The 18,602-nt window shown below is 44.8% G+C and overlaps 1 protein-coding gene across 1 annotated transcript in view; it reads right to left on the minus strand.

Moving 5' to 3' along the window:
- Positions 1 to 379: 379 nt before the first annotated feature.
- The window catches only part of kl-2 (dynein heavy chain 2, axonemal kl-2), a 47,785-nt gene continuing 29,562 nt past the window's right edge, over positions 380 to 18,602 (minus strand). The window contains exons 40-53 of the mRNA XM_028306260.1: positions 15,037 to 15,222; positions 14,383 to 14,547; positions 13,923 to 14,035; positions 13,261 to 13,406; positions 10,476 to 10,659; positions 8,364 to 8,482; positions 7,887 to 7,993; positions 7,169 to 7,330; positions 6,632 to 6,780; positions 5,838 to 5,953; positions 5,053 to 5,205; positions 4,420 to 4,559; positions 3,334 to 3,447; positions 380 to 557 (exon numbers count right to left, since the gene is read on the minus strand). Coding sequence (XP_028162061.1) covers positions 380 to 557; positions 3,334 to 3,447; positions 4,420 to 4,559; positions 5,053 to 5,205; positions 5,838 to 5,953; positions 6,632 to 6,780; positions 7,169 to 7,330; positions 7,887 to 7,993; positions 8,364 to 8,482; positions 10,476 to 10,659; positions 13,261 to 13,406; positions 13,923 to 14,035; positions 14,383 to 14,547; positions 15,037 to 15,222 — 2,032 coding nt within the window. The remainder of the gene's footprint in view (positions 558 to 3,333; positions 3,448 to 4,419; positions 4,560 to 5,052; positions 5,206 to 5,837; positions 5,954 to 6,631; positions 6,781 to 7,168; positions 7,331 to 7,886; positions 7,994 to 8,363; positions 8,483 to 10,475; positions 10,660 to 13,260; positions 13,407 to 13,922; positions 14,036 to 14,382; positions 14,548 to 15,036; positions 15,223 to 18,602) is intronic.

An 18,602-nucleotide genomic window follows, 5' to 3' on the forward strand; every position in this document is an offset into this window, starting at 1 on the left:
GCAAAATTTTGGCGTTTGTCTATTGTGTGAGTGAATTTAGGGATGCCATGTTAGCCAAAACAATTTACCCATTTATTTTAAGAAAAACATAGATCGGCAGATATGTCAGGTCATGTAGATTTGGGAAAAAAATATGAGGAAAAGTTTCATTAAGCTTATTTAAAACTTTTGAAGTTTCAAAATAAATGCTTTAGTTTAGATTTTAATTAACCTTTTGAGGCAATGCATATGTAACAATACGCCGGCGTCCTCCTTTAGTCGTATATAAGTCATTTTCTTCAAAGTGACAACTGCAAATGACACAACGTTTGCTTGGGATCCAATCGTTGTCGTTGTTACAATTTCTTATTATTTGAATCCANAACAGCCACGTCTGACGTCACGTCACGTCGCGAGCTAGAATACACTCACCGCAAGACTTGGTCTCCTCATCAAAATCGCTGAGGTGCTGACCCAGCATGGTGACGAAGACCTTGATGAGCTGCTGGTGCGTGGGCGCCGTGAGGAAGGCGTGGAACACGACAGGAGCCGCGTCTGACGTCACGTCACGTCGCGAGCTAGAATATACTCACCGCAAGACTTNATTTTTTTCGGGTGAATGACATTTGATTTTAATATTTTAATGTTTATAAAATCGGGAAATAAGTGATTGAATTATTAGTTTACCTGTGAAATGTGATTCCTTGACTTTTATTCGTTCGATCAGAACGGTTTTTACACCATTTCACCACACAAGACATGACGTTATTTGTTTTATTTTTCGCCGCCTAAATGTGTCAACTATGCAGTGTTGCCAGAAGGTTACTTTTGTAACCTTTTTGGTTACTTTTGAACTGCTGTGGTTACTTTTAGGTTACACTAATGAAAAGGTTACTTTTAGGTGATTTTTCAGAAATTGTAGAATTAACTTTGCAGGTTATTCAGTAAAAAATATTAATAGTGACAATTTAAAAATTATGTCATAAAGTGCATTTAAATTTGAATTTTATTTATTATTTGTTAAGAAAAATTAGTTTTAGCGAATGTTTTTCGATAATAAAACGCAAATCCATGAAACGTTTTTATACGACTGGTCANCTTTGGTATACTTATGTAAGTACGATGAAAATTCAATGTTATGGTACCATTAAGCTGGCCTGATGATGGAGTCAGGAGGTGGCCATTGGAACTCCTAAATGAAACGGCGGCATCGCATCGAATTTGGATTCGTTGGATTTCTCTTTTCGAGCACTTTAGTACTAGATGATGTCCAGGGTCCTGATGATGGAGTCAGGAGGTGGCCATAGGAATTCCTAAATGAAACGGTGGAAACTTATCGAATTTGGATTTGTTGGATTTGTCCTTTCGAGCACTTTGGTGCTAAATTGTATTGTAATTGAACCAAGGCTCTGAGATTGAGATACTATAGACTAAGAGCTGGTGAACACCAGACCTACGTCATTTTATAAAAGCTGAAAGTTTGTCAGCGTATGCTCCCAATATAGGTTAGAATGTTGGTGGATTATGAAGTTTGGGTCATCGTTGCTATCCCAACTTAATATTATAAATGCGAAAGTAACTCTGTCTGTCTGTCTGTCTGTTACGCTTTCCCGCTTAAACCTCGCAACCGATTTTGATGAAATTTGGCATAGAGATAGTTTGAGTCCCGGGAAAGAACATAGGATAGTTTTTATCCCGGTTTTTGAAACAGGGACGCGCGCGATAAAGTTTTTCTGTGACAGACAAAATTCCACGCGGGCGAAGCCGCGGGCGGAAAGCTAGTGTAATATATAGCTATCCTCAAAAAATCGCGCACGGAATTTATTCCTCTTTTATGTTTGCGCTACAAGCTTTCGAAATTATTTGAACCTTGCATACAATTACTTTTTAGGGTTCCGTAGCCAAATTGCAAAAAAACTGAACCCTTATAGATTCGTCATGTCTGTCTGTCCGTCCGTATGTCACATCCATTTTTTCCGAAACTATAAGAGCTATACTGTTGAAACTTGGAAGGTAGATGTATTCTGTGAACCGCATTAAGATTTTGATGCAAAAATAAAAAATAATAATAAATATTGGGGGCTCACCATACTTAGCAATGAAACTCAAAAATTTTTTTTCATCAAACACATACGTGTTATCTATGGATAGGTCTTCAAAAATGATATCGAGGTTTCTAAAATACTTTTTTTCTAAACCGAATAGTTTGCGTGACAGACGCTTCCAAAGTGGAAAAAAGTTGCCCCCAAATAACTTCTAACATAAGAAAATGAAAAATCTAAAAAAAACATGTGATGTACATTACTATAAAAACTAACAACGAAAATTGTTTTGAACGAGATCTAGCAAGTAGTTTTTTTAATACCTCGTAAAACGTAAACCGCTTATTACCGCGTAATCTTTCAAAATACAAATAACTTAAATTAAAAAAATAATAATTTTAATTTCATCAATGGTACGGAACCCTTTGTGCGTGACTCCCGACACGCACTTGGCCGGTTTTTCGTTTTATTATCGTGTGTTAACGGATTAACGATTAACGTTAACTTGCGTTAAATCTTACTAAATGTAACGTTTTAACGTTTAACGAAGTTAATTTTTTTATTAACGGTTTAACGATTAACGAAGTTAACTATTTGATTAACGGTGCCCAGCTATGCTTATTATACATATTAACACCCAGACCCATCACAGAAATTAAAATTGAACCAAACCCAAACTTGATGCGATTGTGTCGTTTTATTGCGAATTACCTTCCAGCTCCATCATCAGACCCTGATTACTATATAGAATGAAAGTACTCATCCGTACAAAACTAACGAGCCCAAACTCGATGGATTTAAGTCGTTTTATTATAGAGTTCCTATGGCCACCTTCCAGCTCCATCATCAGATCAGCTCCATGTCATCATAATATTGCATGGTCATCCAAATCGCATGTGTATGCGAAATTTCAGCTTAATCGGTTGCCCAGAAGTGGGTCTTAATTCAGCTTGCAAGATTCCACCCATACAAATATGAGCCAGTCACTGTAATATGACGTCACGCGCATAAAATGGCGGGCCGGCCGCCGCCCGCACTTTTAAAATTCAATATCTTGGAAACTAATTGACGTATCGAAATAATTCATTCACGTGTATTTTTTATTTTTAACAGAGAATACAGAAAGCTAAAAAACAAAATTAGTGAACATTCTTCATTGTAAGGGGTAATCGGGATCTACTATCGGTATCGATTTTAAAAATTAGGTTACATAAAAACTGAAAAATTCCACGCTGGCGAAGCCGCGGGCGGAAAGCTAGTTTAAAATAAAGTAGATATTATTACCCTAGGCCCAGTAATAGAGGCCAGTAACTCCACGCCCTCGAGGAACTTGTACGCCACTTCCAGCAGCGCCTCGCGCGGCCACTCCAAGAACCAATTAGTTGTCGTCGCGTTGATTAGCGCGGGGTACTGACGGATGCGGTTCCTGCATAAAAAGGTTTGTCATCGTGAATGATCTTTATTTGCCGGTAGGTGGCCCCCACTCCAGAACCTTGCTGCCCCATCGGCCGTCCTGTGGCTGTTAATGATGTTGACGATTGTGGCAGCCGCCACATACAAACCTTGAGCATACGTTCGAGCATCACTGCGGCGCGCTCCTGACTGAGAAACTTGACCTAGTTTCATGATACGTTTTATAATCGTAGATGCGGGTGAGTTTGAAACTTGTAAATATTTGTGTACCTTCTTTTATGTATAATTTCCGTGTCGTGTGAAACAGAAACATTGTAACTTCTTGCTGTCCTTGTCTAACTTTCTTAATATTAATATTTATTCTACCGTCTTTTTACGTGTATTTCTATGTTGTGTGAAACAGGTATATTGTAATATTAGGCTATCTTCTTCTAAATTATTTATTGTGTACGTAGGGTACACAATAAATAATTTAGAAGATATTTTTACTATTTTTTGTGTAACGTGAAACAAGTATATTGATCGTCTTTCTATCTCGATCTAACTGTTGATTGTGTTTTGTAGGTAAGTGTTTTATTGTCGCACCTTTAATTTGATTGTACTTTTTTATGTGAAATAGATGTATCGTTTGTCCTTGTCATATTTTGTAAATTTTGTGTATATAAGACCGCCGTTTTGGGAAAATAAATGGTCATTACGATTTTGGAGTCCGACTATTATTGAGCACCCATTCCCCGCACAATGATGATCCTTATTTAGGCAGTAAGGTTCAGTGTAGGTCCCAACATATTTTCAGGGCGTGTGTTGACGAGCCGGTTTCTACTCGGTCCGGCCGGTTCGGGAAGAAATTGAAACGTCGCGCGCACGATCCCAACCCGGTTTTCACCCGATCGGGCCCGAAGTCGGACCCGGCAGAAACCAGCTCGTCAACACACGCCCTTAACCTTATTCCATTGCATTAAAGTCCAATTCAAATCATCGTCACCTGAACTCGTCCCCGATGGGGCTGAAGCACAGCACGATGTGCAGGTTGGCGCGCACACGATCCACAAGGAACAGGTACACAGCCTCCGCCGACTGCACGATGTTGGCGTTCTTCATCGGCTTCTCCAGGCCTTGCTTTATCTGCGGGGCAGAGTGAGCCATGTACAGGACACAGGCCTCATTGTAAGTCTTAATAGCCCAACCGGGTATAGTGCAGATCAATGGAAAAGTGGGTGGGTGAGAAGGCAAACAGTAAACCTTACTGTCAGATTCCATCTAGCCTTAAGACTTCAGACTAGGCTTGACGACTGATACTGCAATATTAGACGAATGCAGTTTTAACATGCCTACCGAAGAACAGACAAGGCTTGTCATTAATTAAACTAAATATGATAAGAAGGGCCACTAATCGATCGCGGCCTAAGTTGCTTGTGGACTGTTACCAAAGCAGAAGCCTTTATCTGCAAAATTAAATTCATTTCGAACAGTTGGTCGACAGATACTTACACAATGGACGACTTTATTATGTAACAGTTTAAGATATCATTACGTCATTCTGCTCTTGTAATAGAAGTACTGAGATCTAATACTTTCGTATTTTTGAACTATTAAAGCACTATCTACGGCTACTAACATCCTCAAACTCATCAGGCTTGTACAGGTTGGTGATCTCTCCGCTACTGAGCAGGTTGTTGATGATCTCGGTGAACGACTCCTCCGCGATCTGCGTGTCGCAGAATATGAACGTCGTCTTCTTGGAGTCCACGCCGCACGATGTGTATAATATCTTTACAAAGGACGTAAATAATTTAATAATAAGTGTCGATATTACTTAAAGATGAAGCAAGTTAGGTTTTTTAAAAGCATATTTCTCTAAATTAAAGTATCCATGCTCCTAGCGCCGAAATGAATCATCATCATCATTTCAGCCACAGGACGACCACTGCTGAACATAGGCCTCCTCTATGATTTCCACATCGCATGGTTGGTAGTGACCTTCATCCAGCGTCTTCCTGCTACCTTTATGAGGTCTTCGGTCTCGGTTTCCCGTTATGTAACCTCCACTCCAGAATCTTACTGCCGAAATGAATATGTTTTTCAAAGTTTCTAACACTTCTTCTACGTTGGTAGACTCTTGACAAAGTGGTTGTGGTCGTCACTTCAGATGATGTGGTGGCGAGCTTCACAATCCATCACCATTCCACTTCTCTCCATTAATGAGAAAGGCTGCAGTGCGAGACTATAAATTCCCACCGCTGCAACTCCTGTGTTGCCAGGGTATACAGCTTGACTGCTGATAAAAACCCATCCAATGAAGTTCAAGTTTATCTCGGAGGAAAGTTTTAACTTTCCTTTTAAACAGTTTACTGTTTGCAGTACGGGTATGGTAACACTAGCGTATAGCTAAATTAATCAAACCTTGAGATCTTCCCTGAACTCCTTGATGCCATAGGTCTTCGTGACGACCACCTGGAAGGAGTTGCACTCGCAGATGTAAGACGCCACGCGCGTCAAACTCTGACGGCCCGAACCACCTGGTTGAGACATACAGCACTTATACATTCATTTGAAAATTATAAATAACTTGAAAAAATCGAACTGCCTAAGGCGGGAATTGAAACCACGACCTTCCGCTTGCCGGGCGACTGCTCTTCCTGAGCTACTTAGACACTGGATGAACCCGTCGAAATTTTCAAGTGTAATACGCTGTTATGGCCAGCGTTTGTTTCATCAATGTTGGGTATACCTACCTTTAAATAAATTCATATTTTGTCTTTACTTCATTCAAGTGACACACCATTTATCGATGTAACCCTACCCTAAATACGGATGTAATCTACAACTCGGTCGAGTTAACTGCGCAGCTGGCTGCCGTGACGTCACAACGACACTCGTTAGTAAGCGTAAGTACGAGGGAGAGTCGCATTCCAGCGCGGTGCGCAGTTAGCTTTATCAGGTTGTGGGATGAGACAGCTAAATACAGCTCCATAAAGATTTGTGTGGGAACGTCCACCTACAAGGTGGACCGACGACATCGTAAAGGTAGCAGGGAAGCGCTGGACGCAGGCCGCTACCAATCGATCAACATGGAAAGCATTGGGGGAGGCCTATGTTCAGCAGTGGACGTCCTATGGCTGAAATGATGATGATGAAAGATTTGTGAACGTTTCATACTGTCCTATACTTAAAAATTACTAACTGCAGTACTGTACCTATTCCAACGCATAGAACGTTGCCTCTCGGCTGCGAGACGACTCTCACGATGCGGCAGATGTGTTCTATCGCGTCCTTGAACAACACGAGGTCCATTTTGACCACGCCCGGGCAACTGTTGTACTCTTCCATCTGGTTAGCGATATACCTGGCGGTGACAAAATCATTAGAGTAGAATAGAAGCACCCACACTCTTCCCAAGGAGGTCGAAAGAAGTGACTAAAGAAGAAATATGCGAACATAACACTTTTCCTAATAAAGGTGAAATCCTGCCTTTTGTTTATGGTAAATTTGAGTGTGTCATCATCCTGCAGTGGAGACTAAATGACCAGAGGGATGATGACAAATGTTACTTTATGCCTACATTGTATTATTGCTGTTGGTGTTCCTAAAAAGATCGATAAGGCACCCCTCTGCAGGACACTGGCGAAAAATCCACACCAGTTGATATCCTCGTCACAAACTCGTCTGCCTAACCTATCATCACAAAAACTAAGGAACCTGGTGTCTGAAAAAAATATTATTTGTATTCTCACCTCCTCAGAGCAGCAGGGTCATTCAGGTCGTCATAGACCTCGAAGGGGTTGAGGAAGTGTCCGAAGATGGGTGGGCTCTTGGACGGGCACAGCGCGTGGAACGTCAGCTCGAAGTGCTTGCCCAGCATGTCGCCCATGTGGTTCATGAACCAGTCGCGATCTCTGCGATAGGGGTTCGAGATTTAGCTTCGAAACTTGTGATCAAAATTGGACTTTACCTAGCCATAATATTCGTGGTAATCGCTATGTTAACGTTTTACAGATCTTAAACCTTAATTAAAATCTCTACTAATATTATAAATGCGAAAGTAACTCTGTCTGTCTGTCTTGCTTTCACGCCTAGACCACCGATTTGATGAAATTTGACATAAAGATAGTATGAGTCCCGGGAAAGGACATAGGATACTTTTTATCCCGGTTTTTGACACAGGGACGCGCGCGATAATGTTTTTCTGTGACAGACAAAATTCCACGCGGGCGAAGCCGCGGGCAGAAAGCTAGTTGATAATAATTGTGCTCAAAAGTAACATTCGTATCATATTCAAATTGGTAATATCTTTCTAGGAGATAGACCTTGATGTGAAAAAATATGTCAATATACAACAGTCTAATGGAGAAACCCAACTTTCATGCTGATTTGACTTCGAAATATTACACTACTGGTAGTGGAAATATTATGTTGCATTATTACATTTTCTAAGGGTACAAAATTACTAACTTCTCTTCAGTTAGCCGATCGCAGAACACTCTGAAGCACTCGTGGATCCATAGCCGCAGGAAACGAGGCTTGGTGTTAGTATAGTCCTTGTTGCTTCGAAGCAATCCCTACACAATAAAAAAAATATTCATTACATTTCAGAAAACAATGAACTTCTACCATAAAAGGCTTATTCCACTAAGTGGAAAAGTCTTTTCCCCGTTAACAATCCCCGTCAACGGTGATTAGTGAACTTTTTGTTCACTATTCCCCGTTAACGTTACATTGGAACTTATAATACTTTACGTTCAAAATAAAATCCTAATATAACAGGGATCAATGAACTTTCCAGTTCATTATTTCCCATTATAAGCTCCAATTGGCGTTAACGGGGAATAGTGACAAAAAGTTCACTAATTCCCGTTGACGGGGATTGTCAACGGGGAATAGTGGAATAGGCCCATAAAAAATCGACTTTAAATACTTATGTAAGTTTACCTGGAAAATCTTGGAAATGTCTCGCAAGTTGAACAGATAGTGCATCTTGCTCGGTGTGGGCAGCAGTTTGGCCACGATGTTGTTGAACATGTCTATCGTGGCTATTAGCACAACTTTGCCTGCAAAAGAAAAATGACAGTGAGGTAGAAATCGTGGAAACATGACAGCAGCCGCGTCTGACGTCACGTCAACTGTTCTAGAATGTTTGCGAACTAGACCTGGAACTCTACTCACCGCAAGACTTGGTCTAAATCATTCAAAAATATTTTATTCAATTTTGTCAAAAAACAGTAAAAAAAAGGTAGCCCTTAAGGGGCACTTTACATATCTCCTTATCTTGATGAGCTGCTGGTGCGTGGGCGCCGTGAGGAAGGCGTGAACGACAGCAGCCGCGTCTGACGTCATGTCAACTATTCTAGAATGTTCGCGAGCTAGAACACACTCACCACAAGACTTGGTCTCCTCGTCAAAATCGCTGAGGTGTTGACTCAGCATGGTGCCGAAAATCTTGATGAGCATCTGGTGCGTGGGCGCCGTGAGGAAGGCGTGGAACACGTCAACAGCCACGTCTGACGTCACGTCACGTCGCGAGCTAGAATACACTCACCGCAAGACTTGGTCTCCTCATCAAAATCGCTGAGGTGCTGACCCAGCATGGTGACGAAGACCTTGATGAGCTGCTGGTGCGTGGGCGCCGTGAGGAAGGCGTGGAACACGTCAACAGCCACGTCTGACGTCACGTCACGTCGCGAGCTAGAATACACTCACCGCAAGACTTGGTCTCCTCATCAAAATCGCTGAGGTGCTGACCCAGCATGGTGACGAAGACCTTGATGAGCTGCTGGTGCGTGGGCGCCGTGAGGAAGGCGTGGAACACGTCAACAGCCACGTCTGACGTCACGTCACGTCGCGAGCTAGAATACACTCACCGCAAGACTTGGTCTCCTCATCAAAATCGCTGAGGTGCTGACCCAGCATGGTGACGAAGACCTTGATGAGCTGCTGGTGCGTGGGCGCCGTGAGGAAGGCGTGGAACACGTCAACAGCCACGTCTGACGTCACGTCACGTCGCGAGCTAGAATACACTCACCGCAAGACTTGGTCTCCTCATCAAAATCGCTGAGGTGCTGACCCAGCATGGTGACGAAGACCTTGATGAGCTGCTGGTGCGTGGGCGCCGTGAGGAAGGCGTGGAACACGTCAACAGCCACGTCTGACGTCACGTCACGTCGCGAGCTAGAATACACTCACCGCAAGACTTGGTCTCCTCATCAAAATCGCTGAGGTGCTGACCCAGCATGGTGACGAAGACCTTGATGAGCTGCTGGTGCGTGGGCGCCGTGAGGAAGGCGTGGAACACGACAGGAGCCGCGTCTGACGTCACGTCACGTCGCGAGCTAGAATATACTCACCGCAAGACTTGGTCTCCTCGTCAAAATCGCTGAGGTGTTGACCCAGCATGGTGCCGAAGATCTTGATGAGCATCTGGTGCGTGGGCGCCGTGAGGTAGAAGGCGTGGAAACACGACAGCAGCCGCGTCTGACGTCACGTCACGTCGCGAGCTAGAATACACTCACCACAAGACTTGGTCTCCTCGTCAAAATCGCTGAGGTGTTGACCCAGCATGGTGCCGAAGATCTTGATGAGCATCTGGTGCGTGGGCGCCATGAGGAAGGCGTGGACGACAGCAGCCGCGTCTGACGTCACGTCAACTGTTCTAGAATGTTCGCGAGCTGGACCACAACTCACCGCAAGACTTGGTCTCCTCGTCAAAATCACTGAGGTGTTGACCCAGCATGGTGCCGAAGATCTTGATGAGCATCTGGTGCGTGGGCGCCTTGAGGAAGGCGTGGACGACAGCAGCCGCGTCTGATGTCACGTGAACTGTTCTAGAATGTTCGCGAGCTGAACCTGCAACACTTGACTCACCGCAAGACTTGGTTTCTTCGTCAAAATCGCTGAGGTGCTGACCCAACATGGTGCCGAAGATCTTGATGAGCATCTGGTGCGTGGGCGCCGTGAGGTTGAAGGCGTGGACGACAGCAGCCGCGTCTGACGTCACGTCAACTGTTCTAGAATGTTCCCGAGCTGGACCTGCAACACTTGACTCACCACAAGACTTGGTTTCTTCGTCAAAATCGCTGAGGTGCTGACCCAGCATGGTGCCGAAAATCTTGATGAGCATCTGGTGCGTGGGCGCCGTGAGGTAGAAGGCGTGGAAGCACGACAGCAGCCGCGGCGGTAATGGTGAGCGCGCGCCCCCTGGCGGACCGGCCGCCGCGCAAAGCACCATATCCTGACAAGACAGGTATAGGTATAGTACGGACTAAATGTGCATGGATTAGCAAGAAGTGGCAAGGCCCTTGCCGCAAGGGGCGGTGCACATAGTACACAGAACTAACGGCCGATGGAACAGCAAGGTTCTGGAGTGGAGGCTGCGTTCCGGAAAACGCGGCGTGAGACGTCCACCCACAAGGTGGACCGACGACATCATAAAGGTAGCAGGAAGGCGCTGGACGCAGGCCGCTACCAACCGGGCAGCATGGAAAGCATTGGGGGAGGCTTATGTTCAGCAGTGGACGTCCTATGGCTGAAATGATGATGTGCAGTTTTGGATATGCCATCGGACACGTACCCATGGTTTCGGATAGGGAACGCCCCCAGTCTTTAGGGAACAAAAACCTAACTCATGGCAGGTTACATCAACTCGGTGGGTCTATCGGGCAACTCGCAATTGAGAATGTTACTAGGTATGCAAAATCACTTGAAACCTATGTTACAGTTAAGCTTTTACATTTACAAATACATTAGTTTTTATTTCATTCAAAAATACCNCAACTATGTGAAGTTTGCACTCGAAGTAGTGTAACAGGGTGTGAATGTGTGCGTGCCGGCCTGTACGTACAGGCGAGCTGGTGTAACCTAATGTCACAGTATTTTGTTGATGAGACTCCGTCCGCCTTTTTTTATAGGTCCATGCGTGTAATTTAAATAAATCATCAACAAAAAATCAGCACAACAGCTGACAAGTGACAGTTTGACTAAATGTCAAAAACTTTAAAATTTTGCCTGTTTTTCAACCGACTTCAAAAAAGGAGGAGGTTCTCAATTCGACCCGTATGTTTTTTTTTCTATGTTTGTTACGCGATAACTCCAGTGGCGGATTTAGAAATTTGCCGCTAGTAGGCCATTCAATTTTTGCCGCCCCTACTGACTTTTGAAATTCAATACGTTAGTTTAATCCTGTTATTAGTATGATTGTGAACTTAATGATATTTCTGTCAGTTACTAGATTATTATTGCAACCCGCTATGTACTGAAGAGTTTAATGAGTGAGGCGGGTCGTTACATTCCCTCTAATATGGTCGAGTGAAGCGATGGCTGGTTCACTCGTCATGTCTGTGAACAGGCGCTGCTTTCGGGGACTGGTCAATCCAAGTTATTCAAATTTATGTATGCGAGTCATTTCTACTAGTATCTTAATATGTAAGTCTAGATATTAGCACGTCACTACCTTGTTTAATATACCACGCAATCTTGTATACCCATTCTTATAAGATACACCATACAAGAATGCATGGTAAATTCAGTGAACTGCTCCTGAATCGAATGTACCTACTACTACTATTTCTATTTATTTATATTAACCGGCAGACAGTGGTGACTGAGTTTGTTGCGGCGCTTCTTCTCAGCACTTGCCAAATGTTGGTCTCGAAGCGCTGGTAGGGTAAAAAGATTATGAGACATGTAGAGGCTCCTTAAGAGCAAAATGACGATTTGTAAGAACTATTTATTAGTCCAAACAAATAAAGAAATTTTGACTTTGACTTTGAATGTTGACCTAAAAACAGCAGCATGTACTAATCATAAGGTGGGGAAAGGCATGACTTAAAAATACCTACACTATATGAACACAGACAAAATAATGTGTGGTCAGTAAACATTGTTTTTGTTAAATATTTTTTATTGCACTTAACAGTTTAAAAACAATACAAACAATTTCTATTAAAATATAACATGTTAACAATCCAGTTAATGGTGACAGATGTGGCAGCCGCCACATACAAACCTTGAGCATACGTGCGAGCATCACTGCGGCGCGCTCCTGACTGAGAAACTTGACCTAATTTCATATTATGTTTTATAACCGTAGATGCGGGTGAGTTTGAAACTTGTAAATATTTGTGTACCTTCTTTTATGTATAATTTCCGTGTCGTGTGAAACAGAAACATTGTAACTTCTTGCTGTCCTTGTCTAACTTTCTTAATATTAATATTTATTCTACCGCCTTTTTACATGTATTTCTATGTTGTGTGAAACAAGTATATTGTAATGTTAGGCTATCTTCTTCTAAATTATTTATTGTGTACCCTACTTTTTACTATTTTTTGTGTAACGTGAAACAAGTATAGTGATCGTCTTTCTATCTCGTTCTAACTGTTTATATTGTGTTTTGTAGGTAATTGTTTTATTGTCGCACCTTTAATTGATTGTACTTTTTTATGTGAAATAGATGTATCGTTTGTCCCTGTCATATTTTGTAAATTNGACATTCTTCATTGAGTAGGCCAGGGGTCGTCAAGGCATTTTCCCGGGTCACGATGTAGGGGACAGCTTTAAAAACCCTCACAGGCGGGGGCTAGCAGGGTGTTTGCCCGGACCCATGCTTTGCAAGGCTCTCGTTGTAGCAGCGGCATAGAGCAGAACGTAACCCGCTATGGCGGGCCGAAGGTCCTGTTTCATCAGGGCTAAGAGGAGAAAACCTCTATATAACACAACCTTTGGGGGATATTGAATTAGTTAAAAGTTTAGGCATATCTAATGCTGTTTGCTCCTTTGCGCTCTCTTCTTGACATCTCTTCACGGGATAGGTCAGATCACAGCATACAAGTATACCTTGACGTTCTTCCGCCACTGTTTGGCGCGGTCGAACCAGTAGCCGTAGTCGTGCCACAGCCGCGTCAGCTCCAGCGGCGGCTGCGAACCGTACTCATCGCGGACTGGCATGTTGATGTCGTCCATGAACGCTATCATCTTCTTGCCTGCAAGAAGTATTTATTTGACAAAACAGTACATAGCTGCAAATCAACACCTCTGACCAAAAGTCGCTTTTTCTTCGTCTATTGTGTGCAATGTAACAAATGGGACCCACCTAGAACCTTCCTACCATCCTTTCATTCGGGATCATAAATTGTCTAATAAAGTACGACCAACGAGAAGCGATACCAAATGTAAACAAACCCAATGTCATGGGTGAACCCGTCTGACTTTGACATATTTTGGCGGGAGAACGAGACATTACGACAAATACACAAGATGGGAAGAGACAGAATATATTGTCAACTCGATAGTCGAATCGACCTTTTGTATCGCTGCTAGTTGGTCGTACTTTAGTGAGTGTTATAGGATGTTGAAGAAAAAGGAAAAGGCGTCTCCCTTTTCCTAAAAGATTTGGATGGAAATACACAGGAGAAGGCGTGGCCACAAATAAAATTACAACAAATCAAGCACTTGAATTCCAAAATAAAATATAAAAGCAACATTATATCGCCACTTACCCCCCGCGGGCACGTAATTCCCCTTCGTCCGTTTTTCAAGACGTGCCTCAATGATATCCTGGACGTTGGCTGCTGTGGTCTGCGCCGACATATTTATTACTTGCTGACTGTACCTAAAGGAATGAGTGAAAACTTTATTGATTCTGCTGTAGAGAAGTGCCACACATCTTACAAGTATTGTAGTAAAGAACCTTATCTTAACTTTTGATGGTTTCTTAGTTACTTTTGAAGACATACTGCTGAGACCGATATACGAGTACAAGGAAGATCAGATGAGAAGGAAAGCAGATTAGCAGATGCGTAGCACGACAACAAAAAACACAGCAAGAATAAAGTGGATCAAGTTGCTCAAGACCGTAAAAGGAACAAATGAACTAAAGGAGGCCTACACCCACGTAGCCGAAAAAGGCTAAAAAGGAGGCGTTGACTTCTAACACGCCCTCTGCAAATAGGTACTTACTTAGAAGGATCCAAGTTAGCCAGCGTCCCCTGGATGAGGAAAGTCTTCCCGGTGCCAGTAGGTCCTCCAATGAGGACTCCGTAGCCATTCTTCAGCATATCCAGGGCCACTATCTGCACCCGGATGAACTCCAATGTGGGCACCAAGATGTTATGGAACCCATGCCTGTGGGAATTTATTATTAAAAGACGTCTTCAGTGCACGAACTTGAATGATTTCAAAGCTTTAAATGGATGTCGTGTCTTAGATTAAGTTTTCGTTAATAGTGTCAACTACTCAACTCCAATAAGCACTCACTAGTTGGCGCTATACTAGCCACTAGCTCTAGCCAAGTTTTAACTGGCGCAAATACAGAACCTCTTATTTACCAATAGCTGGGGCCACACTGGATGATCTACCGCGCACCGATTCTACCTTGGTGGATCACTCTGTATACACCCGGCTATTGGCCAATAAGGGTTGATACATTTGCGCTCCCCATATGACGTCACTGCCAAGTCGGATCTTGGACCCGTCTAGTAATTAATAGAAAAAAAAGGTGGGAAAGAGAGATGAGGAAGTGAGAAGGGAAGTAGAAGTAGTAAAGAGAAGTGGGAAAGAGAGGAGGGAATATAAATGATGTGAAAATATACATTCTCTGGGTGATAGACTCACGCCGGGTTAAACCGCCAGTTGTCGGGCAGCCGCTCCTCCCAGCACTTGAACTGGCGCAGGCGCTCGTCCACGTAGTAGTCGTACACCGTGTCCTTCAGCGGGAACACGCCCTCGTGCTCGCGCACCCAGTTGTCCAGCTTGCGCCGCGGCTCGTCTTCCAGCGTAGCACAGACTGACCAGATCATTCTAGCGGGGAGAAATATTACCACTGACCATACAAGAAACAATGTTGCAGTTCAAGGGCCTACGCCAAAACTTGTGACACGCACCCGCTCCGATCCGACCGAAAACCGTCACATGCGTCCGCGCCACACTGCGCTGCTCTTACTATTTTTCGTGCGGGCGCCCGCCGCGTGATTTTTAGCGTAGGCCCTTTTAGACCTACAGATCATGCTGTTGTAAAACTTTGCTGTAGTGGTGCGTCCAGACTAGGTACAACATCCTGCTCACTCAAGAGCAGAGTGAGCAGGATGACTAGCGTGCAGCGCGAGTCCGTGCGCCCAGTCTGGACGCACCATAAGAATATCATAGAAAAACCTAGATATTTTCTTCATCTGGACTTGGGAGGGCCATTAGCCAGCAGTTTACCATGGACCTGACTTCAATCAGCTCCTACTTTTGCCACTCTATCATTCCACTAAGGTAACATTCCGGGCTTAGTGCCGCATTACACTGCTCCCCCACCTGTTCCCCAGTCACATACACCTTGCGAACCGTTCCCTAGCTCCCAGTCTCTGTTGACCCTACAGCACCCAACGACTGATCAAGGTTAGGACATAGATTTTCGCGGCCAGGCGGTATTTCCTAGTAGTAGTTGTACACCGTGTCCTTGAGCGGGAACACGCCCTCGTGCTCGCGAACCCAGTTGTCCAGCTTGCGCCGCGGCTCGTCCTCCAGCGTAGCGCACACTGACCAGATCATGCTAGCGAGGAGAAATATAACCACTGCAGCACTGCCCATACAAGAAACAATGTTGCCGTTCAAGGGCCTACGCCAAAACTTGCGGCACGCACGCGCTCCGGTCTTCCAATGCGTGCGTGCAATCCGCTGCGAGTGTGGAAACCCTTCGCATACGCCCGCGCCACACATTCTTAGATTCAGATACGCGTGCGGGCGCCCACGCGAGTTTTAGCGTAAGCCCTTAGAACTACAGATCATGTTGTAAAACTTTGCTGTAAGAATATTTTAGGGAAAACCTAGATTATTCCATCTGATCTTGGAGGGCCATTAGCCAGCAGTTTACCATAGACCTGACTTCAATCAGCTCCTACTTTTGCCACTCTAGGTAACATCTAAAGTAACATTCCGGACTTCGTGCTGCGTTACAGCTGCTGCATTGTATATGGTAGCACATAACAGGAATTTTGGTTTCAAAGGGGTCACTTAAGAATAATTATTAGTCTGAGTGCCCGAAAAACGGGCACTAGAAACTCAAACTAAATTTCGACATTCTTCTTCTGAATTTTGAGAGCCATTAGCCAGCAGGCTATCATGGACGACTTCTGTCAGCTCCTACTTTTGAGGAGGAGTCTATCTTCAGCAGCTATATTAACCCTCAAGATAGAGATGACCTTATAAAGCTGGATGCAGACCGCTTTCAATCCAATCTGGAAGTCAATGTGGGAGTCTTTGTTCAGCAGTGGACGCTCTATGGCTGAAATAATGATAATGAAACTCACGCGAACAGGAACCGCATCTTGGAGAAGGTCTCGTTGTCCTCCTCCTCCGGTCCCGGAGGCCCGGGCGCGGGCCACTGGCCCAGCAAGCGACACATGGACCGCACTCCTGTGAGCTCTTGTCCGCGCACGCTCTGGCCTTCCACTAGAGCGAGGCGCTTCAGCTCCACAACTAACATTATTGATGTGGAAGACTGACTACGATATTTACGTGCGCGAAAAGGAACCGCATTTTAGAGAAAGTACCGGCCAAGAGCATCCCAGAAGCTCTTTGCCGCGCACGGTCTGGCCCTCCGATAGAGCGAGGCGCTTCAGCTCCAGAACTAACATAATTGATGTGGAAGACTGACTACGATATTTACGTGCGCGAAAAGGAACCGCATTTTAGAGAAAGTACCGGCCAAGAGCATCCCAGAAGCTCTTTGCCGCGCACGGTCTGGCCCTCCGATAGAGCGAGGCGCTTCAGCTCCAGAACTAGCATCAGCATGTACGTATGTACAAGACTGACTACGCTATAATAACCGTCAAGATAGAAAGATCACCCTATAAAGGGTGCACGAAGGCCCAAGGGGCTAGATGCAAACCGCTTCCAATCCTATCTGAAAATCATTGGGTAAGACCAGTGGACTACTTTGTTCACCATAGGACATCCTGTGGCTGAAATGATAATAATGAAACTCACGCGAACAGGAACCGCATCTTGGAGAAGGTCTCGTTGTCTTCTTCCTCGGGTCCCGGAGGCCCGGGCGCGGGCCACTGGCCCAGCAAGCGACACATGGACCGCACTCCTGTGAACTCCTGCCTACGCACTCTTTAGATCTCCACTAGAGCGAGGAGGTGCTTTAGCTCCAAAACTAACATCATTGATGTGGAAGACTGACTACGATATTTACGTGCGCGAAAAGGAACCGTATTTTAGAGAAAGTGCGCGGCCAAGAGCATCCCAGAAGCTCATTGCCGCGCACGTTCTGACCCTCCAATAGAGCGAGGCGCTTTAGCTCCAAAACTAGAGTGAGGATGTAGAAGACTGACTACGCTATAATAACCGTCAAGCTAGACAGATGACCTTATAAACGGTGCACGAAGACGCTGGATGCAGACCGCTTGCTTTCAATCCAATCTGGAAGTCAATGTGGGAGTCTTTGTTCAGCGGTGGACGCTCTATGGCTGAAATAACAATGATGAAACTCACGCGAACAGGAACCGCATCTTGGAGAAGGTCTCGTTGTCCTCCTCCTCCGGTCCCGGAGGCCCGGGCGCGGGCCACTGGCCCAGCAAGCTACACATGGATGGACCGCACTCCTGTGCTCTTGCCCGCGCTCCTCCAGAACTCTCGTGAGGATGTAGAAGACTGGCTACGCTATAATAACCATCAAGCTAGACAGATGACCTTATAAAGGGTGCACGAAGACGCTGGATGCAGGCCGCTTCCAACTGGCTAATCTGGAAATCATTAAGGGAGTCTATGTTCAGTACACATCCTGAAGCTGAAATAATGATGATAATGAAACTCACGCGAACAGGAACCGCATCTTGGAGAAGGTCTCGTTGTCCTCCTCCTTCGGTCCCGGAGGCCCGGGCGCGGGCCACTGGCCCAGCAAGCGACACATGGACCGCACTCCTGTGAGCTCTTGTCCGCGCACGCTCTGGCCCTCTACTAAAGCGAGGCGCTTCAGCTCCAAAACTAACATCAGGGATGTGGAAGACTGACTACGATATTTACGTGCGCGAAAAGGAACCGCATTTTAGAGAAAGTGCGCGTACAAGAGCATCCCAGAAGCTCTTTGCCGCGCACGATCTGGCCCTCCACTAGAGCGAGGCGCTTTAGCTCCAAAACTAGAGTGAGGATGTAGAAGACTGACTACGCTATAATAACCGTCAAGCTAGACA

Source organism: Ostrinia furnacalis, unplaced genomic scaffold, assembly GCF_004193835.3.
Source record: "Ostrinia furnacalis isolate ACB-3 unplaced genomic scaffold, ASM419383v2 OfSCF1913, whole genome shotgun sequence".
In the NCBI taxonomy this organism is placed as follows: Eukaryota; Metazoa; Arthropoda; class Insecta; order Lepidoptera; family Crambidae; genus Ostrinia; species Ostrinia furnacalis.